Here is a 24,032-nt window from a genome sequence, read left to right as displayed (position 1 = left end):
TTTAGTCCTACGATTATTAAATCTTTAACATTTTCTTTTCCTAAAATATACTTTGCAGTCCTTACATCTTATTTTCCACCTTCTTCCAATGTCATATAGATTTATCTTATAGTATTCCTAAAGCTGTATTTCTTAAAGTATAGTTCTTAGATCATCTACATCAGAATCACTTGGGGATAGGGAAAATGCTTTTCAAAACACAGTTTTTAGGGTCTACCTCAGACTGACTAAATTGAATCTCTTGGGTAGGATCCAAAAATCCACATTTTAACAAATACTCTGAACTTTTCTACACGGTCTTCTGAATGCTAATGTTTAAAGAATCATCCATCTAGTTTTCAAATCTTTTGGGCAAAAGTAAAGTGATGATGAACAGAACTGAACTGCCACTCAAAAATAAATACTCACCTGTAAAAGTGCTGCAATAGTACCAAATGAATGCCACAGCATGGGTGCAAGGTCAGGAACAGACTCTCTTTTCTTACTTAGCTCCAGCAAAGCATTTTCCCTTGTCTCAGGACTGGACAGCTCGTTGATCCACTGATAGATCTTTTCTCTATCCACCTGAGCCAGTGCAGTGGGCACAGGCTTAGGGTGAAAACAAGAAAGCAAACATGAGTTTATTACAGTCAAATCAAGTCTTACTCTGTAATAGAGCTTTACTTTATTATTATTTTTTTAAGTTTTTGAGACAGAGTCTTACTTTGTCGCCCTCGGTAGAGGACCGTGGCATCACAGCTCACAGCAACCTCCAACTCGTTGTGCTTAAGCAATTCTCTTGCCTCAGCCTCCTGAGTAGCTGGGACTACAGGTGCCTGCCACAACGCCCAGCTTTTTTTTTTTTATTGTTGTTGTTGCAGTTGTCATAGCTGTTTTAGCTGGCCACCCTTGGTATATGGGGCTGGCCACAGGCACCACCTCTATTTTATTTTATTTTTAGACAGAGTCTCACTATGTAGCCCTCAGTAGAGTGCCGTGGCGTCATAGCTCACAGCAACCTCAAACTCCTGGCTTAAGTGATTCTCTTGTCTCAGCTTCCCAAGTAGCTGGGACTACAGGTACCCACCATAATGCTGGGCTATTTTTTGTTGTAGTTGTCATTATTAGTTAGCTGGCCCGGGCTGGGTTCACCACAATGCTGGGCTATTTTTTGTTGTAGTTGTCATTATTAGTTAGCTGGCCCGAGCTGGGTTTGAACCTGCCAGCCTTGGTGTATGTGGCTGGTGCCATAACCACTGTGCTACAGGAACCGAGACTGTAATAGAGCGTTACAGGGAATAAATCTTTTATATGCGCTTAAAACACCAGGGGAGCTTTTCTAAATACATGTATTTGATATAAACTAACGTGCCTCTTCTGCAGTTATTGATGAAAATCTAAAATGCACACTTACCCTTTGATAACTTCATTTTGGGAATTTATCCTGTAGGTATGCTTGGGCTATACTGGAGATATACCAGGATGTTTACTGTTGCACAGTTTTAAAGGCATAACCAACAATACCTACCAAGAAATATCTACCAATAAGGTACTGGCTAAACATGTATTGGCACATCTTTATAATGAAAGACCATGTAGTCCATGAGATTAACATGCTACCTATTATGCTACAAGGTACCTTAATCCTTTAATAAAACAATAGCTCTGTACACACTGACACTAAATAAAAAATAACAAGAAGAGCAGAACAGCACATATAAGTTTCTTCCATTAATAATCTTATATATTTACATATGACATTTTTAAAAGGACACACAACAATCTGTTAATCATAGTTACCTCTAAAGTGGGGGATCTATATGGGAAACTTCTAATTATATGCACTAAACCAGCGGTTTTCAACCTGTGCGTCACGACCCTTTCACAGAGGTCACCTAAATACATCCTGTGTATCAGATATTTACATTACGATTCATAATAGTAGCAAAATTACAGTTAAGAAGTAGCAACAAAAATAATTTAACGGATGGGGGGGTCACTATAACATGAGGAACTATATTAAAGGGTTGGGGCATTAGGAAGGTTGAGAACCACTGCACTAAACCCTTAAGCATGAACTTTTTTTTTTTTTTTTTTTTGCAGTTTTTTTGGCTGGGGCCAGGCTTGAACCTGCCACTCCTGGTATATGGGACTGGCGCCCTACTCCTTGAGCCACAGGCACCGCCCCATGAACATTTTTGAAAAAAACCATATGTCTGTAACAGTTGAGTGAGAAAGAAAGTTACATCTTCCCCACTTATTAATGGTCCCTCTCCTGTAATTCTGAGATCCCTTTCAGTGGGGCAGAAAACCTGTATAATTTGGAAAAGCTCTCCTTCCTAATGAGTTTTTTCTTTTCTTTTTTTTTTTTTTGAGACAGAGTTTCACTATGTTGCCCTTGGTAGAGTGCCATGGTGCCATAGCTCACAGCAACCTCAAATTCTTTGGTTCAAGCAATTCTTTTGTCTCAGCCTTCTGAAAAGCTGAGACTAGAGGTGCCCACCACAACACCAAGCTATTTTTTAGAGATGGGGTCTTTCTGTTGCTCAGGCTGGTCTTAAACCTGTGAGCTCAGACCAATCTACCCACTTTGGCCTTCAAAGTGCTGGGATCACAGGTGTGAGCCACTGTGCCCGGCCTCCTAATGATTTTTTTTTTTTTTTTGAGACAGAGTCTCACTATGTTACCCTTCGGTAGAGTCCCATGGCATTATAGCTCATAGCAACCTCAAACTCTTGGGCTTAAGCGATTCTCTTGCCTCAGCCTCCCAAGTAGCTGAGACAACAGGCGCCCACCACAACACCTGGCTATTTTTTGGTTGCAGTTGTCATTGTTGTTTAGCAGGCCCAGGCTGGGCTCCAACCCACCAGCCTAGGTATATGTGGCTAGCGCCCTACTCACAGAGCTATGGGTGCTGAGCCCTTCTAATGATTTTGTTTGTTTGTTTTTTTTAGAGACAGAGTCTCTCTTTTTCACTCTTGGTAGAGTGCCGTGGCATCACAGCTGACAGCAACCTCCAACTCCTGGGCTTAGGCAATTCTCTTGCCTCAGCCTCCTGAGTAGCTGGGACTATAGGCGCCCGCCAGAACGCCTGGCTGTTTTTTTTTGTTGCAGTTCAACTGGGGCCAGGTTTGAACCCACCACCCTCAGTATAATATGGGCCTGGCTCCCTACTCACTGAGCCACAGGCGCCACCCCTTCCTAATGATTTTTATACATCCTCTACATATATCCTTTTGAGAACAATTCATTACTTATTCAAGTAGGAACTATGCAAACAGATTTATAAAACAGGTTTTCATTATCATGATAAAGAGTCACTGTTTTCCACACTCATTAGCTTTCTGACCTTAATTAAGTTCCTTAATTATTCTTACCTGGAAAATAGAATGGCAGACTAGAAAAATGATTACGACTGCTGCTACCAAATTCATGGCAATTTCTATTCCTATGTCCAATATTTTCTTAGGTAATTCGCCCAAACCATGAGGAATAAAAGAATAGATGAAAAAAATGTATCTATACTTGCAGATGAGATCACTAATGCTCAGAGGAATTAATTTGCTTAATTCACCTAGGTATAAAGTTGCATACCCCAAATAGCCAGGCGTTGTGGTGGGTGCCTATAGTCTCAGCTACTTGGGAGGCTGAGGCAAGAGAATCGCGTAAGCCCAAGAGTTTGAGGTTGCTGTGAGCTGTGATGCTACAGCACTCTACTGGGGACAACATTGTGAGACTATCTAAAAGAAACCAAAAAAAAACAAAAAATGTTGCATATCCCAATGCCTTTTTTTTGATGCCCCAGGCTAGAATGCCATGGGGTTAGTCTAGCCCACAGCAATCTCGACTCCTGGCCTCACGTAATCTGCCTGCCTCAGCCTACCAAGTAGATGGGACTGCAGGAGTCCTCCACAGTGCCCAGTTACGTTTTCTATTTTTTTGTAGGGACAGGGAGTCTCACTCTTGCTCAGGAGGCTGGTCTCAATCTCCTGAGCTCAAGTGATCCTCCTGCTTTGCACACCCAGACTGCTAGGATTACAGGCATAAGTCATTGCGCCCAGGCTCCAATGTTTTTTTGAACTGTACTACGCAGCTTCTCACAGTACTACAAGTTCCCACTCTACCATAGTATATGATAGAATGATGGTCTATCCATTAGACACACAGAAAGACAAGGAACAAAAAGAATTATCTTTGCTGAAGAACAGAATGAAGTATGACAGACTTTGAGGTGGACTCAGATTTACTCTACCCAACTTGAATAATGGCCCTTTATAAATGGAAGCTTGATTATATGCTTTTAGTTTGATGTTTATCATTTCACTTGCCTGACAATGAACCACAAGGTGTTCTGCTAAATGGACCAAAATACAATGCAGCGTAAGCCTTAGTGGCTTACGGTAATCTGCTAAAAGCTGTTCTGTAACTTCCACCAGTGATGTTCCTCAAAGAATCATAGGCTCCTAAAGCAACAATATTTCCTAGAGAGCTAATCTTAATTAAAAAAAAAAAAAAGCAACACTATGACAGGAAGTATAGGATAGCTTCCTCCCCACAAAAAAGCAAAAACAGTATTGTTCACGCCACTTGCCTTTTCAGTGCTGCTACAAACTGGCCCTCATCTTAGAAACTATTTTTGGAAATATAATGCATCATAAACATATAAACACATAACCCTGAAGATAGGGTAGGTGTTTATTTAGAATATTATATCACCTCAGGCTCGGTGCCTGTAGCTCAGCAGCTAGGGTGCCACCCATGTACACCGGAGCTGGCAGGTTCGAACCTGGCCTGGGCCTGCCAAACAATGACAAATACAACCAAAAAATAGCTGGGTGTTGTGGTGGGCGCATGTAGTCCCAGCTACTTGGGAGGCTGAGGCAAGAGAATTGCTTAAGCCCAGAGTTTGAGGTTGCTGTGAGCTGTGACTGTCTACCGAAGGTGATATAGTGGAGACTCTGTCTCAAAAAAAAAAAAAAAAAAAAAGATTATATCACCTTAAAAGTTGAATGGAAACAAAAGCTAAAAAAATTTTAGTTTTAGGTTCCCTGCCCACAGCCTCTTGGATGATCCCACAATCCAGTCAGCTAAAGAGGGCTTCACAGACACTGCACCAGCAATACAGTAGGTATCCTGATTACTAAGTACCCATTCCAGTTGACCTTCTCCAAAGTCTTGTCACACAGATACCATCATCAACTAGAGCCAGTCTGACTTGTATTTGCAACCCCGTACCCCATCCTGTCTTGGTAAGCCACCATTTAGCATACTGTTGACTCCTGAACACTAGACTGCATCTGCACATGGTCCTTTTCCGGAGCTGGCCTAATGCCAGCAGAGGAGTTGGTGCCTCTGGCAGTGGTGCAAACATTCTGGAAGGCCAATGTCTGCTGCCTATTTGGGTTTCCAAGGCCATGGCCATCTGCTGTCAGCAATATTCTATTTTGTGAGGCTACTTATGAAAAATGCAAGCTCCACTGAACTTAGGTTCTTTTTTGGACAATGGCAGAGTAAGCCATTTTTTATTTCTTTTTAAGATAAGGCCTTGCTGTATTGCCCAGGCTGGAATCATCATAGTTCACTGCAGCCAACTCCTGAACTCAAACAATCCTGCCTCAGCCTCCCAAGCAGCTAGGACTATAGGCACATGCCTGGCTAATTTTTAAATTTTTTTGTAGAGATGGGGGTCTTGCTACAGGTAGTCCATGGATTACAGGTTCTATAGGTTTGTTCTTAAGTTGAATTTGTATTTAAGTTGGAACAGGTACATTTACCTATTATCTGTAATAGCCTCTGTTCATAGTGTGAGGTGTACATTAGCCAGATGTTTGCAACCTAGAGACGTACTGCAATAGCCTCCATTCATAAGTGCGAGTTGTACGTAAGTCAGATGTTTATAACTCAGGGACTTCCTATATTCCCCAGGGTGGTTTTAAACTCTTGGCCTCAAGTGATTCTCCTACTTTGGCTTCCCCAAGTGCTAGGATTATAGGCATGAGCCACTATGCCTGGCCTGGACTTTGGTTCTCAGAGAGCTAGAATGTCAGGTGGGTGGCTGTCTCAGGTACTAACTTGGTACTATAGGTTCTGCAGTCACTCTAGCAACAGAAGGGCAGTTTGGTCTCAGGAAATATCTGGGTTTGAGATTCTCCTTTTCATTATTCCTGTTGAATTTCACCTCCAATTTAATAGAAGTGGTTAGGTAAACTGGCTGAATACCTGTCATAAGATAAATAATTACTTTTAAAATAAAAATGGGAGCTAAACACATAGTGCTTACTCTGCCATGCATTGTCCAAAATACTTATTATTCCTTTCATTTTATAGATGAGGGAACTAACACAAAGAGAAGTTAATTTAAAACTTAAATGGTAAGCTAGGATTTGAACCTAGGCAGTATGGCAATAGAGTCCACCCTTCCAACTGCTTTGCTAAGCTGCTTTTTGTCTGCCTGAAAGATTAGACCCAATCTAAAATGACTTTTTTTTTTTTTTTTTTGTAGAGACAGAGTCTCACTTTATCGCCCTCAGTAGAGTGCCATAGCATCACATAGCTCACAGCAACCTCCAACTCCTGGGCTCAGGTGATTCTCTTTCCTTAGCCTCCCGAGTACCTGGGACCACAAGTGCTCGCCACAACACCTAGCTATAAAATGTCTTTCCAACAAACTATTTCTTTTGACCTGGACAATAGAGTATATAGTAAATATATAAAAACCTCAGATAATTAAAATGTTATTGCTGTGAATTCAACAGAATCTGAAAGAACAATCAGCACCATGTTAAGAGAAATTTTCTACTTACTGAGATTACAAAGCACTTCACAAGTATCGTTGCAAAGGGAAATTAGGACAAACAGTTTGACACAGTTCACTATGTCACATGACAGTTCAGATATCGGTATAACTTAGCTAGTGAGAAAGCCATCAACACATACACACAATTTTATAACACACATACAGGAATTTAGTTGTTCCGAGGAATAAAAGGGAAAATAATTTTACTTTTAAAATTGTTTATTCATTTATTAATTTACATTACCAGATGACTGGTAAATTATTTTGGATATCACCCTAAATAAAAAACTACAGTATACAGCTCAGCGCCTGTGGCTCAAGCGGCTAAGATGCCAGCCACATACACCTGAGCTGGTGGGTTCGAATCCAGCCCAGGCCTGCCAAACAACAATGATGGCTGCAACCAAAAAAAAATAGCTGGGAGTTGTGGCGGGCGCCTGTAGTCCCAGCCACTTGGGAGGTGGAGGCAGGAGACTCATTGAGCCCAGGAGTTGGTGGTTACTGTGAGCTGTGATGCCACAGCACTCTACCCAGGGCTCAGCTTGAGGCTCTGTCTCACAAAAAAACAAACAAAAAAACCCCACAGTATAACTCTAGGCATCACATCACATCTTGATGGTAATAAAAACTCTAAATGTATCTTACTCGTCTTCTGAATCCAAGGGTTTCACAGGCATACCTTCCATATAAACAGAAGAATTTGAAAATTGATGTTTATTTAAAGGAGGTGGAAAGTAAAAGAAAAGTAGAGTGGATGAGAGAAAAGAAGGAACTATGTTGCAATTTTTTTTTTTTTGTAGACATTGTGCCACTTTTTCATCCCTGTGGCCTCATAGCTCACAGCAACCTCAAACTCTTGGGCTCAAGTGATCCTCTTGCCTCAGCCTCCTGAGTAGCTGGACTATGGGCACCTGCCACAACACCTGGCTATTTTTAGAGATGAGATTTCACTCTTCCTCAGGCTGGTCTGAGCTCAGGCAATCCACCCACCTCTGCCTCCCAGAGCACTGAGATTACAGGTGTTAGCAACAGTGCCCGGTCCAGAAGGTGGTTATTATCCTCATTTTACAACTGATGAAACCATGGGCAGATTTCCTCCTCATTCCACTCCCTAAAGATCACCTCTACAGCTTGCCAGTTCAGATGCTACAGCTCTTAATTTTTAATTTACTAATGTACATTTCTGAGGCTGTGGCTAATTTGGAACTAGTAGCACACATCACTTAGTGGCGGACAAGCAAATTTACTTAGGACTCTCCTACTGGAAGGTTACCTAACTTAAAAAGATCAATAATAATAGGATACTAACCAGGAGAGTGAAGGAGTGGTTAACATTTTTTGAGGTCCAGACCCTTTCAGTCTTAGCTTTAAATTTTACTTTAGTTTTTTTGAGAAAATCCAAGAGGTTTAAGAAAATGAATTTTATTGAGGTATAATTGGCATACAATAAAAGTACACCCATTTAAAGCGAACATTTCAATGAATTTTGACAAATTTATATAATCATCTACATGTTTTTAGAGAATTCATAGACTCTGCAATGCAGTCATCATGTAACCATCACCACAATCAAGATACAGATCACCATATTACCCCCCAAAAGTTCTCTAATACCCCTTTCATTAAACCCCACATTCAGCCCTAGGCAACCATGGATGTTTTCTCCTACTAGGTTAGGGCTGCCTTTTCTAGTAATTGTTTATAGGAGGTAATATTTATTGAGCATACTATGTGCCAGGAACTGTGGATTACCTCACTTTATTTTCAAAACTCTAAGAGGAAACAGGTTAATGGAAGTTTAACATGTGACCTGCTAAGTAGAAGAAATTACTTAAAAATCTAACTGAGGCTGCTCGTCTCCGCGAGCACTCAGTTGTCTCTACCACCTCCTCTGTGACCTGCAGAAGCAAGAAGAAGAAATGGCTGGTTCTTAGTAAAATTCTGGGAAGATGACCGACTGGTAGCAACCCTCAGCAGAGGGAGAAAAACTGAATGGAATTGGACTCTATGAAGCCAAAGGTGGGGAGCTGAGCCAAGAAAGAAGTTCGGCAAGCCGTAACTCCAAGGAAGAGCATTCAAGAAAGCAAATTTCAGGAAATGTTGACATTCAGGGATGTGACCATAGAATTAACTCTGGAGGAGTGGGTGTGCCTGAATCCTGCTCAATGGAATTTGTATAGGGATGTGACATTAGAGAACTACAAAAACCTCGTCTCCCTGGGTCTTGCTGCCTCATAACCAGACCTGATCACCTATCTGTAACAAAGGAAAAAGTCATGGAATGTGAAAAGATGTGAGACAGTTGCCAAACACCCAGTTCAGGTGGAGCTGCTTTATGACACTTGAGGATTTTCTGCGTTAGACAGAAGACAGATGGTGAGGCTGCCAATGACAAGGACATGTCAGGGAGGAGCTGGTGATGGGAAAGAGCTGCATGTAGCTGTTCTCTTTCTTGCTATTTTTTGTTGTTTGTGTCTTTGTGCTGACTCTATCCAGAAGTCTTTGGCAGAATTATCACTCCAAGTAAAATCAGTCTCCTAAATATTGTGTATTTAAAATGATAGAGCCGTTACTACAACATTTGGGGAAAGTCTCAGTCTTTTATCATACACATTTTCAAACCAAAATTACAGATTTCTCCATAGCATGTTTGATATTGCAGGTGTAGTCACCAGCTCTAGGCATTGTCTGACCAGCTGTCTTCTCAATTACGTTGGATTTTTCCCCACTCAAGGTGAGGGCAGCTGTGCCAGAGGAGGGGGAGTTGTGTATTAATCCAAGGGTCTAAGCAAGCACCCCGCAATTAGGCCCTGCAAATGTTTCACTTGTTTTTGATTTACATTAAGACACCTTCCTGACCATTTAGAACTGAATCCAATACTAAGGCTGACCTGTCTTCTACAAAAATTGAAAACAGGGCGGCACCTGTGGCTCAGTCGGTAAGGTGCTGGCCCCATATACCGAGGGTGGCGGGTTCAAACCCGACCCCGGCTGAACTGCAACAAAAAAATAGCCGGGTGTTGTGGTGGGCGCCTGTAGTTCCGGCTACTCGGGAGGCTGAGGCAGGAGAATCGCTTAAGCCCAGAAGTTGGAGGTTGCTGTGAGCTGTGTGATGCCATGGCACTCTACCGAGGGCAATAAAGTGAAACTCTGTCTCTACAAAAAAAAAAAAAAAAATTGAAAACAAGGGGAAGGAAAGCAGTTGAGAGAATAAAAAGTAGAGAGCCCCTGCACGGCCTCAGGCCAGGCCCCTTAAGGAAAAAAACACTTTTTTAGAGGGGTTAGGACAGAGCAGCAGTGCAAATGAAAAGAGGCCTTTAGCCGCCATGGCATCACAGCTCACAGCAACCTCCAACTCCTGGGCTTAGATGATTCTCCTGCCTCAGCCTCCCAAGTGGCTGGGACTGCAGGCGCCTGCCACAATGCCTGGCTATTTTTTTGTTGCAGTTTGGCTGGGGCGGGTTTGAACCTGCCACCCTTGGTATATGGGGCCCACGCCCTGCTCACTGAGCCACAGGCACAGCCCTATTTTGAGTTTTTAATATCATCATAACATTATTTTCCAATGTACTTGGGTATTTAACTTTTTTTTTGAGACAAAATCTCACTTTCACCCTAGGTGGAGTGCCGTAGCATCACAGCTCACAGCAACCTCAAACTCTTGGGCTCAAGCGAGTCTCTTGCCTCAGCCTCCCAAGTAGCTGGGACTACAGGTGCCCGCCACAACACCCAGCTATTTTTAGAGACGGGGTCTTACTCTGGCTCAGTCCTCAAATCTGTGAGCTCAGGCAATCCACCCACATCGACCTCCCAGAGTGCTAGGATTACAGGCATGAGCCACTGCACCCAGCCTTATCTGGAGAGAATTCTATGACCACATTATGAATGCCAACAGTTCCCAAAATACAAATAAATAAATAAATAGCACTTTGATTCTGTGGCCCCAGGCAGTCTTTAGGGACCAGGTACTCTGGTCATCCAGAAAGAATTCTATAGTCACATAACTAAATGGCAAGCGTCCCTGAAAAAATTAAAAACTAAATAAATACTTATTTATTTTGAGACAGTTTCTCACTATGTCGCCCTGAAGGGTAGAGTGCCGTGGCATCATAGCTCACTGCAACCTCAAACTCTTGGGCTTAAGCAATCCTTTTGCATCAGCCTCCCAAATAGCTTGAACTATGATAGGGTCAAACCCCACCTAAAATAATCAGCCCCCTACCCTCTCCCATGAATGTCACACCTGGGAAAGGTAAATGGGCCAACCCCCACCCTAACAACAGATGTCCAACCCAGGAAAGGGAATGTCCCAACCCTCACCTTCCAGACTTTAAACCCCCCTTTTGCCATTGCCCATATGTGGATTTCTCCCCCACTTGGTTGGAAATCTTACCCCACCTGCACCTAGGTGGAATTAAGCCATTTTAATTGCACAAACCGGGCCTCCATTTTCCTTTCATCTCTCGCCTTGGAATAATCTTTCATCTTTGGCTCCCTAACCTTTCAGGGGATCCACCCGCCTCAGCCTCCCACAGAGCAAAGATTACAGATGTAAGCCACCATTCTGGGCCTCAAGTTTATTTTCTTAATGGTCTGTCTTGTTGTTCTATCCATTATGGAAACTGATGTTTGTAAACATTGTTGTTGAATTATCTGGCCCTTCATTTCTGATTTTTTACTTTATGTATCTGTGGATATTGTTAAATGTATGTTACAGTTGTATATATTCCTGATGCACTGGCACTTTTATCCTTGCAAAATATATTGCATGTTTAAATTCTTTTACTTTCATTCTATTCATGTATTTGGATCAAAAGTGAATATTGTACTAAGAACATATATTTGAATCTTGTTTTTCTATTGCTATTTAGTGTGAGAATCTCTGACTTATTGCACTGTTCAGTGGTTTTAATATTAAATTGGACTTGCAAAAAAAAAATCTAACTGAACTTTCTTAAGTTTACTATTCCCTTATAAAAATTCAGGTAGATCAATTACAGATCCAGACATAAAATCATTATGAGACGTCTGATTATTAGTTATCAACCTCAATACTTTGAAGATTAGAAAAAACGCTCTATTATACATTATTATATATTATTAATTATAACCTGCTAAAGTCAACAGTCTTTTCCTTTTAACATATGTGTTTTTATATTATTAGAATTTAGAAGGGAATTGTTCTCCCTTTTCTGTTTAACAGTTTGTATATGGACAATGTATTTTTTTTTTTAAAGTTCAAATATTTTAATATGAATCTTTATTTTTTTTTGGCAGTTTTTTTTTTGGCCAGGGCCGGGTTTGAACCCGCCACCTCTGGTATATGGGGTTGGCACCCTACTCCTTGAGCCATAGGTGCCACCCATGGACAGTGTATTTTAAGCAACACTTTTTTTTCTTTCAAGGAACTTACCACAGGCAAGACTTTTACACCAAAGTGAGTTACCAGTGCTGAACTCCAAGCATCACAAACACAGGGTACTAACGGTTGGTCTTTTACCACTGAATGATCTTAACATTTAAAACGCATCCACATTTATCCACAAATAGGAAAGAAAAATGTGAATAAATTAAAAAATTGATGTTGGTTTCTTAAAAATAGCTAAACTATCAATATAACTTAAAAATAAAGACTTCAAACAAAAAGGCCCACAAAGGCTGTTTGTTTGCTTTCCTACCAATATGGGACAGTGCATAAAGAAAAGAATAGAATCAGATTGAAATGGAAATTACTTTCCCAAGTCTGGAGATGGCTCAACAAGTGGCACTAGGTGTCAAAAAAAATAATATTTCAAGAAAATGTACTTTCTAAATAGTGCTAAAAATATTAAATTAGCTGAATTACTTTTATAACATGGTAAAATAAGAGCCAGATTTTTTTTCCTAAATAACTTTTAAAAATGGAAGTGAACAAACAGAAGTTAGGCAATGTGCCTAAAGCTTCAAAGGGAGACTTGGGGAGGAGACAGTGAATTAGATTCTTTAGAGTACAGTGTTCTTTCTACTTGCCAAAGAAAAAGGCATCTGGGAGTCAACACAACTTTGATAAAAAGATATGAAATGATTAATGATGTGGTTGGTTAGGTGGAAAGTGAGAGAGGCAAGAGTCTAGGGATGCTAGAATTGCCAGTGGAAATTAGTGGGAATTTTTTTTTTTTTAAGAGACAGAGTTTCATTTTGTCGCCCTTGGTAGAGTGCCGTGGCGTCACAGCTCACAGCAACCTCCAGCTTTTTGGCTTAGGTGATTCTCTTGCCTCAGCCTCCCAAGGCAAGGACTACAGGTGCCCTCTATAACACCCAGGTTTTTTTTGTTGCAGCTTGGCCAGGGCCGGGTTCAAACCCGCCACCCGCGGTATATGGGGCTGGTGCCCTACTCACTGAGCCACAGGCACCGCCCTATATATTTTTTCTGAGACAGAGCCTCTAGTTGTTGCCCTGGGTAGAGTGCTATGGCATCACCGCTCACAGCAACCTCCAACTCCTGGGCTTCAGTGATTCTCTTGTCTCCGCCTCCCAAGTAGCTGGAACTATAGGTGTCTGCCACAACGCCTGGCTATTTTTTGGTTGTAGTTGTCATTGTTGTTTGGCAGGCCTGGGCTGGATTTGAACCCTCCAGCTCTGGTGTATGTAGCTGGCGCCTTAGCCGCTTGAGCTACAGGTGCCAAGCCAATTAGTGGGAAATTTAAAAAAATAATCATCTCTCAAAGGATTACCTTTGACTATTTCACTCGCATAACATCCATTACAGTGACTTTCACTAGCATAACATTTGTTACAGAAAACTTATGGCATGTGAAGATTTGTAGTTCTACAAATCTTCAAAGTACACAAAAGTAATTTGTTACTTTATTGAGGCAGAAATTAGAATCTTGAGGCTGAAGTCTAGGAGCAAGTTATTAACTCAGTGAGTGGACCTAGGCAACCACTGGGCCTTTTGTTATTCTTATTTAATGGTTAGAACAGCGGTTCTCAATCCACAGGAACTGTATTAAAGGGTTGCGGCATTAGGAAGGTTGAGAACCACTGCATTAGAATAATTCTGTGTGGAATTATTTAATAAATAAATTTATTTATAAAGCAAAGAAGTAAATTATAACCTGTGGTGGCAGTAATGAAGATGTCAGGATGTATTTTACCAAAAATGGTAAGAGATTACTACACATACATTTCTAATAAAAGAGTCAAAAACTTAAGATTATTTCCTGAACCACCTCAATTTTTCCCCAAAGTGAGTAACATCCTGCATTCACATGTGATCATATTCTCTCTATTTTTATTTATTTATTTATTGAGACAAGAGTTTTACTATGTCGCCCTCAGTAGAATACCATGGTGTCACAGCTCACAGCAACCTCTAACTCTTGGGCTTAAGCGATTCTCTTGCCTCAGCCTCCTAAGTAGCTGGGACTATAGGCGCCCGCCATAGTGCCCGGCTACTTTTTGGTTGCAGATGTCATTGTTGTTTGGCAGTGGGTTCAAACCCGCCAGCTCTGGTGCATATGGCCGGCACCTTAGCTACTGAGCCAAGCCTTTTTTTTTGAAAAGACAAACTGAAGTACAGTGGCTATTCACAGGGGAAACCATAGCACTCTATAGCCTCGAAATCCTGGCCTTAAGAGATCCTCCCACCTCAGCCTCCTGAGTTGCTGGGACTATAGGCATGGGCTATCATGCCCAACTTACATTCTCCTTTGATAGTACTTTTTATCTCCCTAGCTGAATTGATTATTTATTTGCTATTTTAAAAAAGAATAAAGGCACATATACACATTTTCATTATTAGCCAGAAAGTAAGCATCTTCTCAAGTGGCTTTGATTATTGTGGGTACTGTTACATGCATTAACTCTGCTTTTCAAGAATGACATATACCATAACTGTTCCTTTACTTAGACCAGGATACTATACATTTTGAAAGAGGTGGATGAGGGGGGTTGCTTGGTGGGTACGATGTGTATTGCTTTAGTAATGTATGCATTGAAGGCTCTGACTCCACCACACTGTAATAGAGCAAAGTAGCAAAATTGCAGTTGGATCCTATGATTATATACAAATAAAAAATGGAGGAAAACATGGGCGGCGCCTGTGGCTCAGTTGGTAGGGCGCCGGCCCCATATACCAAGGGTGGCGGGTTCAAGCTCGGCCCCGGCTGAACTGCAACCAAAAAATAGCTGGGCATTGTGGCGGGCGCCTGTAGTCCCAGCTGCTCGGGAGGCTGAGGCAAGAGAATCACTTAAGCCCAGGAGTTGGAGGTTGCTGTGAGCTGTGTGATGCCACGGCACTCTACCGAGGGCCATAAAGTGAGACTCTGTCTCTACAAAAAAAAAAAAAAAAATGGAGGAAAACAAAACAAAACAATTGAATATATAGGCAGTTTGGTCTAATGGAAAGCATGAAGGACTGAGAAAGAAGTGGCTCAACATTTTATGTTTTAGTCTCCTCACTAGATGAATATCATAGTGAATGAATGGTAAAAGGAAGCTGTCAAAGTTGCTGTGTGGTTCAAATATCTTAACAAGTTACAGTATACCTAAAAGTTCAAAATTTTAGATTAATGGAATGCATTAACTTAACTGAACAAAAACTTCTACAGAGTACTTATAAGGAACATTCCACAGCTTTAATGGTTGTTCAAAAAATGCATTAGGAAGGAAATGAAAATAAAATAGGTATACTGTTTGGGAAGGCACAGGGAAAAAAGAGGCTTGGTATCAAAGGTACAATCCTAGAGACAACCAAATTTTGAGAGACAGACAAGTCCCTTTGAATAAATTCTTTCTTGAAAAAGAGTTTTGCTCTGTTGGCCCGGTTAGGGTGCAGTGGCATCATCAGAGCTCACTGTAATCTCAAACTCCTTGGTTCAAGTAATCCTTCTGCCTCAACATCCCAAGTAGCTGGGACTACAGGTGTGCACCATCATGCCCAACTAATTTTTTTTTTTGAAACAGAGTCTCACTTTGTCGTCCTTGGTAAAGTATCGTGGAGTTACAGCTCGTAGCAACCTCAAACTTTTGGGCTCAAGCAATACTCTTGCCTCAGCCTCAAGAGTAGCTGGGACTATAGGCACCGCCACAAGACCTGGCTATTTTTAGAGATGGAGTCTCATTGTTGCTCAGTCTGGTTTCCAACTCCTGAGCTCAAGCAATCCACCCACCTCAGCCTCCCAGAGTGCTAGGATTATAAGTATGAGCCATGGTTCCTGGCTTCCAGCTAAGATTTTCTATCTTTGGAAGAGAGGGAGTTTCACTCTTGCTCAAGTTTGTCTTGAACTCCTGACCTTAAGTGATTCTCCCACCTTGGCCTCCTAGAGTGCTAGGATAACAGCCAGAAGAATTTCTCTTATTTAATCTGCCTCCCCTATCAGCAGCAACCTCATCTACCAACTTGCTTCTTCCCAAATTGCATGAGAGAAGGAAGAAAAAAGCTAAGGGACTGTGATCACCTAATTGAGAGATATAAAAGATAACTCTCCACTTTGAATAGTTACAAACACTTAGAAACACAGTACGGAAATGATAATAAGACCATAAAGATACAATCTCAAAAAGCAGTTTTCTACGCTTAGTTACATTTGGTTCAATTTTTCTTTTCTTTTCAAGACAGAGTCTTACTACGTCACCCTCAGTAGAGTGCTATGGTGTCACAGCTTACAGCAACCTCAAACTCCTGGACTTAAGCAATTCTCTTTCCTCAGCCTCCCAAGTAGCTGGGACTACAATCACCCACCACAACAATGCCCATCTATTTCTTTGTTGTTGTTGTCATTGTTTAGCAAACTCTGGCTGGGTTCAAACCCACCAACCCCAGTGCATGTGGCCGGTGGCCTAACCACTGAGCACATGTGCCAAACCTCTTTTTTTTTTTTTTTTTTTTTGAGACAGAGTCTCAAGATGTTGCCCTGTGTAGAGCGCTGTGGAGCCATAGCTCACAGTAGCTCTTGCCTTAGTTTTTTTATGCCTCAGTTTTTCTACGTTAGTAGAGACGGGGTCTTGCTTTTTGCTCAGGCTAGTCTTGAACCCAGGAGCTCAAGCAATCCACCTGCCCTGGCCTCCCAGAATGCTAGGATGATAGGCGTGAGCCATCATGCCCAGCCAATTTTAATTGTTTTTTTTTAGACAGAGTCTCAAGCTGTTGCCCTGGGTATAGTGCTGAGCATCACAGCTCACAGCAACCTTGAACTCTTGGGCTTAAGTGATTCTCTTGCCTCAGCCTCTCATCGACTGGCAACTTTTCTGCTGCAGTTGTCATTGTTGTTTTAGCTGGCCCAGGCCGACTTCTAACCCACCAGCCAGGGTATGGGGCCAGTGCCCTACCCACTGAGTACGGGCACCACCAATTTTTCATTTTTTTTTTGTATTTAAATTTAAGACAATGTTCTTATGCTCTATTTAGTAATTATGTCATTTTGCCTGATAATGAAACTTCAGTCCATTACACAAGTTTGCTCAAATCAAATGATCCCCGTTTTCCATTATGGCTATATGCTCTGAGTGATCACCTCCCCCATCTTTATTTATTTGTTCAGTAAAGTACTTGAGTTCTTACCTTGTACCAACAACTATCCTAGTACAGGGGAAACTACATAAAAAGGACCACCACGTGACCTGCCCTTGCCCTCAAAAAGGAGACAGACAACAAAGAAGTAAACAAATACAATGACTACACCATGGGATCAAGGCTGTAAAGGTACTCCACCAAAATTAGAGATTACAGAACTACTTTGAATAGGTGGTCAGGGAAGGGCTCTCAGGCATATTTAGGCATAGACTCCAAGGAAGGTTGCTCTGGATAAACTGTGTTCAAGGAAGAGGTACCAGTTACACTCACTTGCTCAGTGTGCGCGATTGTGTATAAGGGGGGCAGAGGAAGGGTAAGAAGAGCATTCATTCCAGGCATAGAGGCCAGAAAGTGCACCCCATCAGGGAAAAGAGCGTGTGGGGTTAAAAAGGTGGCCAGGGTAGCTGAAGCTTAAGGAACGAGAGATATAAAACGAGGCTGTATAAGATAAGGATCACGTCACACGCCGTGGCAAGAAGTCTAGACTTTACCTACATGCAATGAGAAGCTATATGTAGGATTACTTCAGACAGGTGAATTACACTATCCGTTTTTCTTTTTAAAAGATCACAGTAAAAAGAGATGTGTAAGAATGGTTTTTAATACAGAGAACCCTAAGTCAGATGCAAAAATTACGCACTTCTCCCTTTAGATTTTCCACATGCAAAGCAAGAAGATTGAGCTAGATGCCATTTCTTCCGAGCTGCGATGAGCCAAGGCGGTTCAGTTTCCGAGAGCAAGGACCGCAGCACACTGACCACATAGTTCCCGATATACCAGCGGGCGCCCAGCACACAACTGGCGCCCTAAAACTGTTAGAGCAATCAATCAATGAATGGCCTGCCCTAGCCACGAGGGGGACGCCCCGGGCGCGGGACCAGGCCCTGGCTCTGAAAGGAACGCGATGTGTGGCGCGGGACGCCAAGAAGCGTCCGACAAGGAAACTAAGAGCCGGCTGGATCACAGCCAAGGTGTGTAGAGAAGTGGAGCCTGGGCCTCGCAAGTTGAGAGCAGAAAGAGCTGGTCTCGGGGCCCGACACCAGCAGCTAGGAGGAAAGCCCGAAACGCCGAGGGAAGGATTCTGAATTTAGGCCGGCGGCCCAGCCACTCACCGCAGCCGTTGCTAGGCTGTGCATGTTGGGCGAGGCCGCCGCTCTCCCTCCTCCGCCAGACGACCGACCAGCGACCCACCTCAGCGCTTCTGCCGCTTAAGATGAAGAGCCGCTGTAGCCGCCATCCACCTCTGGCTCGCTCCGCCCCCTTCACAGCCCTCTGACCTCTCACCCCTGACCCCGCCCACGCAACTTCTTCCAGCCTCCTGGCTCTCCGCCTAGGTAACAGTTCCAGGGTATGTCGTTTGCCTCTCAAGATTCAGGACCGCAAGGACGTTCGCGACCTACTAGCTCCCCCTACGCCTGGCATCAAGCAGATATTTCCAGAGAGAGACGTGAACTCTGACCCTTCTCCGGAGGCCAGTGAAGGGCGGGAAAAGACGTGCAGTCAGTGGAGGACACGTATTGCGCATGCCCGACTGGGCTGAGTCGGAGGGAAATTGTGGGAGGTCTAAATTGAGCGAAGTGGAAAGTGCGCCTGCGTACTAGAGTCACGGCTGGGGCGGGGCTTCCTGGGCTATGCTTCGGAAGGCGATGGGCGGGGCGAAGGCATAGATGGGGCGGAGTTTTCAGGCTTGCGTGCACGCGCCTCTTCTGGTCGCGTCGAGTGTGCGTGCGTGCGTGTTTCCGTGTGGTCACAGTTCCCGCCATCAGCCGCTCTCCCTGAGTGGGGGGGAGCGAGCGGCCTCACTACTTAGTGTTTGGCTTCCTTTCCTTCTTTACCCCCAGCTCCTCCCCTTCCGTGTGGGCTCTGCTTTCAGCTGGCTGGTCCCGGGGCTCCGGACCCTCAGGCACAGGTAAGGCGGGCAAGGGTAGCTTCTCAATCGAGCCGTTTTCCCTACCACCAGCCCCCCCCACCCCGTGCGATTCGCCCACTCGGCGTTCACTCCTTTGGAGTTCGCCCAGCTGCTGCTCAGCCCACCCCCAACCACTCGACGCTTCCCCGGCTTCGCAGGTACTTTACTCGGGTATTATCCCCTGGCTCTCCCCTCCTTCTTTGACCTGGTCTTTACTGTCACTCTCTCCTTCCGAAACCCTAACCTCGCGCCCTCTCTCTGGGACTGCCGTCGGCCTCTTGTCCCTTAACTAGGCCTGCTGTCTCTTTCGGTGACTTTCGTTGCCGCACATACATTAGGCCTTGGACACGGGTATTCACTCTGTTTCACCCTCTTTCACCTAACCATCCTTTTTTAAAAGGCATGGACTGTATTTTTGTCTTGCGTTTTTTTCCTTATCTCTAGCCATCGGGTCAGGTTGTTGGGTTTATCTGTTTTAAGCCAGGATCTAAGAAAAAGAATGGTAATTGATGACAAAGTCTTGTGTTCTGGAGAGTTGTCCTGTGGAGGCTTTGTGATAGTTCTCTTAAAATCTCAGCTCTGTAAACGCCTTTATTGGGATGGCGGTGCCTAACAAGTCTAACTGGAAGAGATATCTGAGAGGGGTTGTCAAGTAGGCAGTTGGATAGACTGGGTTGGAGAGCGAAGCAGGGTTCTGGGCTGGATATATAACGTAGGTATGTATATGTATGTGTGTAAGTATTTGTGTCATCTATCTTATTGATAGTAATTGAAATTATGGATGTGGTGGATTGATAGTAATGAAGTTATGGATACTCGCCTAAAGAGAGGATAGTGCTAGAAAAGAAGGGAGCCTAGGAGGGAACATTGAAGGATTCTTCACATTTAATAACTTGGTAAAGAAGGATGAGTCTTGCTAGAAATGAAAGAAGTCATCAGTAGTGTTGCACTCTGCCGAAAAGTAAAATTGAAGGAGGATTGAAAAATCCAGCTGCATAAAAGTAGTCAGTTGTCTTAGAGATACTTGGTGTGGTAAAATGAATATTTGAGTTCATTCCTAGGTCATCTTTTACTCTTCAGTTCCTCCCTAAGGGTTAAATTCCACCTGTATTTTCGTGACTGAAGAATTTTTATTTCTGACCTATTCTCACTGTCTGCTTGATATCTGAACTTGATTTTTTTTCCTTAGGAATTTCAAATACAACATATGTAATGCTAAAGTCTTGATCTTTCCTTGTCCAGATTTTTTTTTTTTTTTTTTTTTTGAGACAGAGCCTCAAGCTATCACCCTGGGTAGAGTGCTGTAGCGTCACAGCTCACAGCAACCTCCAACTCCTGGGCTTAAGTGATTCTCTTGCCTCAGCTTCCCAAGTAGCTGGGATTACAGGCGCCCGCCACAATGCCCAGCTATTTTTTGGTGGTAGTTGTCATTGTTTGGCAGGCCCAGGCTGGATCCTAACCCGCCAGCTCTGGTGTATGTAGCTGGTGCCTTAGCCATTTGAGCTACAGGCGCCACCATGTCCAGATTCTTTATCCTCTAGTGTCCAATTTCATTAAGTGATACATCCATTTATCTAGTTACACAGGCTAGAAACTGGACTTTATTGACTTATCCCTATCCCATACCCTCTCCAAGTTCTATGTATTCTATTTCCAATATATATTTTGAGTCTATTTCTATACATTGTGACTATTTTCCAGTTCAAGCTGTGATCCTTTTTCACCTAGACTTAATCACTCTGGCTCCCAGTTTTCTCATTTATAAAATAGGAACAGTAAAAGTATCCACTTCATTGTATTCTTATGAGGATTAAATGAGATAACCATGGTAAGCACATGGCACACACTAAAAGGCCAGTAAACATTAATTGTTACTGTAATTATAAGCTGAACAAGGTCAATACTCTATCTCAGGCGTCCTCAAACTTTTTAAACAGGGGGCCAATTCACTGTCCCTCAGACCGTTGGAGGGCCAGACTATAGTTAAAAAAAAAAAAAAACAAAACTATGGGGGCAGCACCTGTGGCTCACTCAGTAAGGCGCCAGCCCCATATACCGAGGGTGGCAGGTTCAAACCCGGCCCCTGCCAAACTGCAACAAAAAAATAGCCGGGTGTTGTGGCGAGCGCCTGTAGTCTCAGCTACTCGGGAGGCTGAGGCAGGAGAATCACCTAAGCCCTGGAGATGGAGGTTGCTGTGAGCTGTGTGATGCCACGGCACTCTATCAAGGGCGATAAAGTGAGACTCTTTCTCTACCAAAAAAAAAAAAAACAAAACTATGAACAAATTCCTATGCACACTGCACATATCTTATTTTGAAGTAAAAAACAAAACGGGAACAAATACAATTCACACCACTTCATGTGGCCCGCGGGCCGCAGTTTGAGGACACCTGTTCCATCTGGTTGTCCTATTTTCTTCCATTCTTGTTCTTTCTCATTCTCCTCCCCAAGTCCAGACTATATGACTTCTCTAAAAACCCTTCAGTGGATTTCCCATTCCTAAGTGCTTATTACATTTAGAATAAAATTAAAAATCCTTATGGTGGTTCACAAAACCTCGTACAGCCTCATTCTTGTAACTAACTTCATTTTGTACCATCCTTTTCTCCCTCACCTAACTTTAGCTGCATTTTTAATTTCCTTAGTCATGCCAGGTTATTTTCCAGTTCAGGGACTTTGCACATGCTGTTTGCTTGATTGTTCCAGCACTTCTTCACCAGTCAACTCATGCCATGATTTTCAGCTTAAGTGGTACTTTCTCAGAAAAGTCTCTTCTTAATGTTCTCTACCCTGTACTCCAAGGTCTTATATCTTGTCTCATCATGCCCTGTATCTTACTTTATATTATTTTTCAGAACTTGTAATTATATGTATTTGCATGATTATTAAAGTCTGTCTCGTACTAGAAAATAAGCTGGTAACTTTCATTTTTAGCTTTCAATGATTTGTTAAATGTCTAAGTAAACTGGAACTTGCTGTAAGAAGCATTGTGTCTTTTGGAAGCACCAGCTTACTGATATTCTTGTCATCTTATGAAGTTTTTCATCCTGCATTAAAATTAAGGGACACAGAAGAAGTTTTCCAGCTTTGGAAACTTTTATTTCATAAAACCATCCAGATTTAGACTCTGAATTGACAATAAACTTTAGGTCCATTTCCTTCTTTCAGTCACAACACTAATTTTAATTTCATTTGTACATTTGTTTTATAGATCTTTTTTTTTTTAACAGTTTGATCCTTTTATTTATTTATTGCAGTTTTGGTCAGGGCTGGGCTTGAACCTGCCACCCCCAGTATATGGGGCCGGCGCCCTACTCCTTGAGCCACAGGCACCACCCTATAGATCTTTTTTTAAGGAAAGAAAGCCATTGAAAATCTGAATAGTGGTTTATATGTTTTGACTGCCTGTGACACTGTGATACCAGTGATGATTCCATGTTTAAGTCAAGTTGGAGAATGAAGAAAAGAATATTAAAAATTTAATAATTTTGCCAAGGTGTGGCGGCTCATGCCTGTAATCCTAGCATTCTGGGAGGCCAAGGCAGGTAGATTGCTTGAGCTCAGGAGTTCAAGACCTGCCTGAGCAAGAGCAAGACCCTGTCTCTAAAAAATACCTGGGTATTGTGGTCTCAGCTACTTGGGAGGCTGAGGCAGGAGGATCACTTGAGCCCAACAGTTTGAGGTTGCTGTGAGTTATGAGGCTATGGCACTCGTACCAAGGATGACAAGTGAGAATTGGTCTCAAAAAAAAAAAGAAAATTAATAATCTTTTGTATGTTTAGAATAGGGTTTGTGTTAGTGAATAGAGAATAAAAAGTAGGAAGTATATGAATGTCAAACATAAGCATTTGAATTTATTAGCATCAATAGCAAATATTTAGCTCTTAATAAGTGGCAGATTTTTTTATTTGTTTTTTTAATCTTTTTTTTTTTGTATAGACAGAGTCTCACCCTGTTGCCCTTGGTAGAGTGCCATGGTGTCACACAGCTCACAGCAACCTCCAGCTCCTGGGCTTAAGCAATTCTCTTGCCTCAGCCTCCCCAGTAGCTCGGACTACAGGCACCCACCACAATGCCCGGCTATTTTCCTGCTGCAGTTTGGCCGGGGCCAGGTTTGAACCTGCCACCCTTGGTATATGGGGCCAGCGCCCCACCCACTGAGCCACAGGCGCCACCCAAGTGGCGAATATTTTGTTGGTGTACACAAGAAGAGTACACAAATTCTATGTTTTGTATATTGTGTCCCTAAGTTTGAAGGCACTGTAATGAAGGATATAAATGTCCATTCCTCATTAAAAGGCTTCTGTCCTGCTTTGGAGAGAAAGTTAAGGAGACAACTAGTACATACTTTGGTAAGAGATAAAAAAAGTAGTTCTTTAAGTACTATGGTGGCAAAATCCTGAGAGAATGGAGGCTAAAAAGGGATTACTACAATTCATTGACGAGGATAAACTGTGGTAGTAGTTAAGAATGTAGGTTCTGGCATTTGACCTAGTTTTATCTCTTACTGACCCTGTATGTATAAATTACTTAATCTCTCATCTATGAAGTAAAGATATAAAAATCCCTTAGAATTATTATGAAAGTTAAATGAAATACATTTGTGGTACTTAGTACTCTGCTTAGTAAATGTTATATAATATTGGGTCAGGTGAAGCAAAGCGATAATTTGTTTTGTTTTGTTTTGTTTTTTTGAGACAGTCTCACTATGTCGCCCTCAGTAGAGTGCTATGGCATCACAGCAACCTCAAACTCTTGGGCTTAAGAGATTCTCTTGCCTCAGCCTTCTGAG

At 42.5% G+C, this 24,032-nt stretch overlaps 2 protein-coding genes across 6 annotated transcripts in view; one reads left to right on the top strand and one right to left on the bottom strand.

Moving 5' to 3' along the window:
• Positions 1-18,855, bottom strand: part of CNOT9 (CCR4-NOT transcription complex subunit 9) — a 36,292-nt gene extending 17,437 nt beyond the window's left edge. Inside the window, exons 1-2 of the mRNA XM_053598026.1 lie at positions 18,443-18,855; positions 409-588 (exon numbers count right to left, since the gene is read on the bottom strand). Coding sequence (XP_053454001.1) covers positions 409-588; positions 18,443-18,466 — 204 coding nt within the window. The 5' untranslated portion in view covers positions 18,467-18,855. The remainder of the gene's footprint in view (positions 1-408; positions 589-18,442) is intronic.
• An 89-nt stretch (positions 18,856-18,944) lies between these two features.
• The window catches only part of USP37 (ubiquitin specific peptidase 37), a 121,689-nt gene continuing 116,601 nt past the window's right edge, over positions 18,945-24,032 (top strand). For all 5 annotated transcript variants that reach the window (XM_053597977.1, XM_053597980.1, XM_053597979.1 and 2 more), the window contains exon 1: positions 18,945-19,239. The gene's annotated coding sequence lies outside the window, so the exon portion shown is untranslated. The remainder of the gene's footprint in view (positions 19,240-24,032) is intronic.

This window comes from Nycticebus coucang, chromosome 7 (genome assembly GCF_027406575.1).
Source record: "Nycticebus coucang isolate mNycCou1 chromosome 7, mNycCou1.pri, whole genome shotgun sequence".
NCBI lineage: Eukaryota > Metazoa > Chordata > Mammalia > Primates > Lorisidae > Nycticebus > Nycticebus coucang.
Note: the sequence above shows the minus strand (reverse complement) of the source record. Positions and strands in the feature narration are given on the sequence as shown.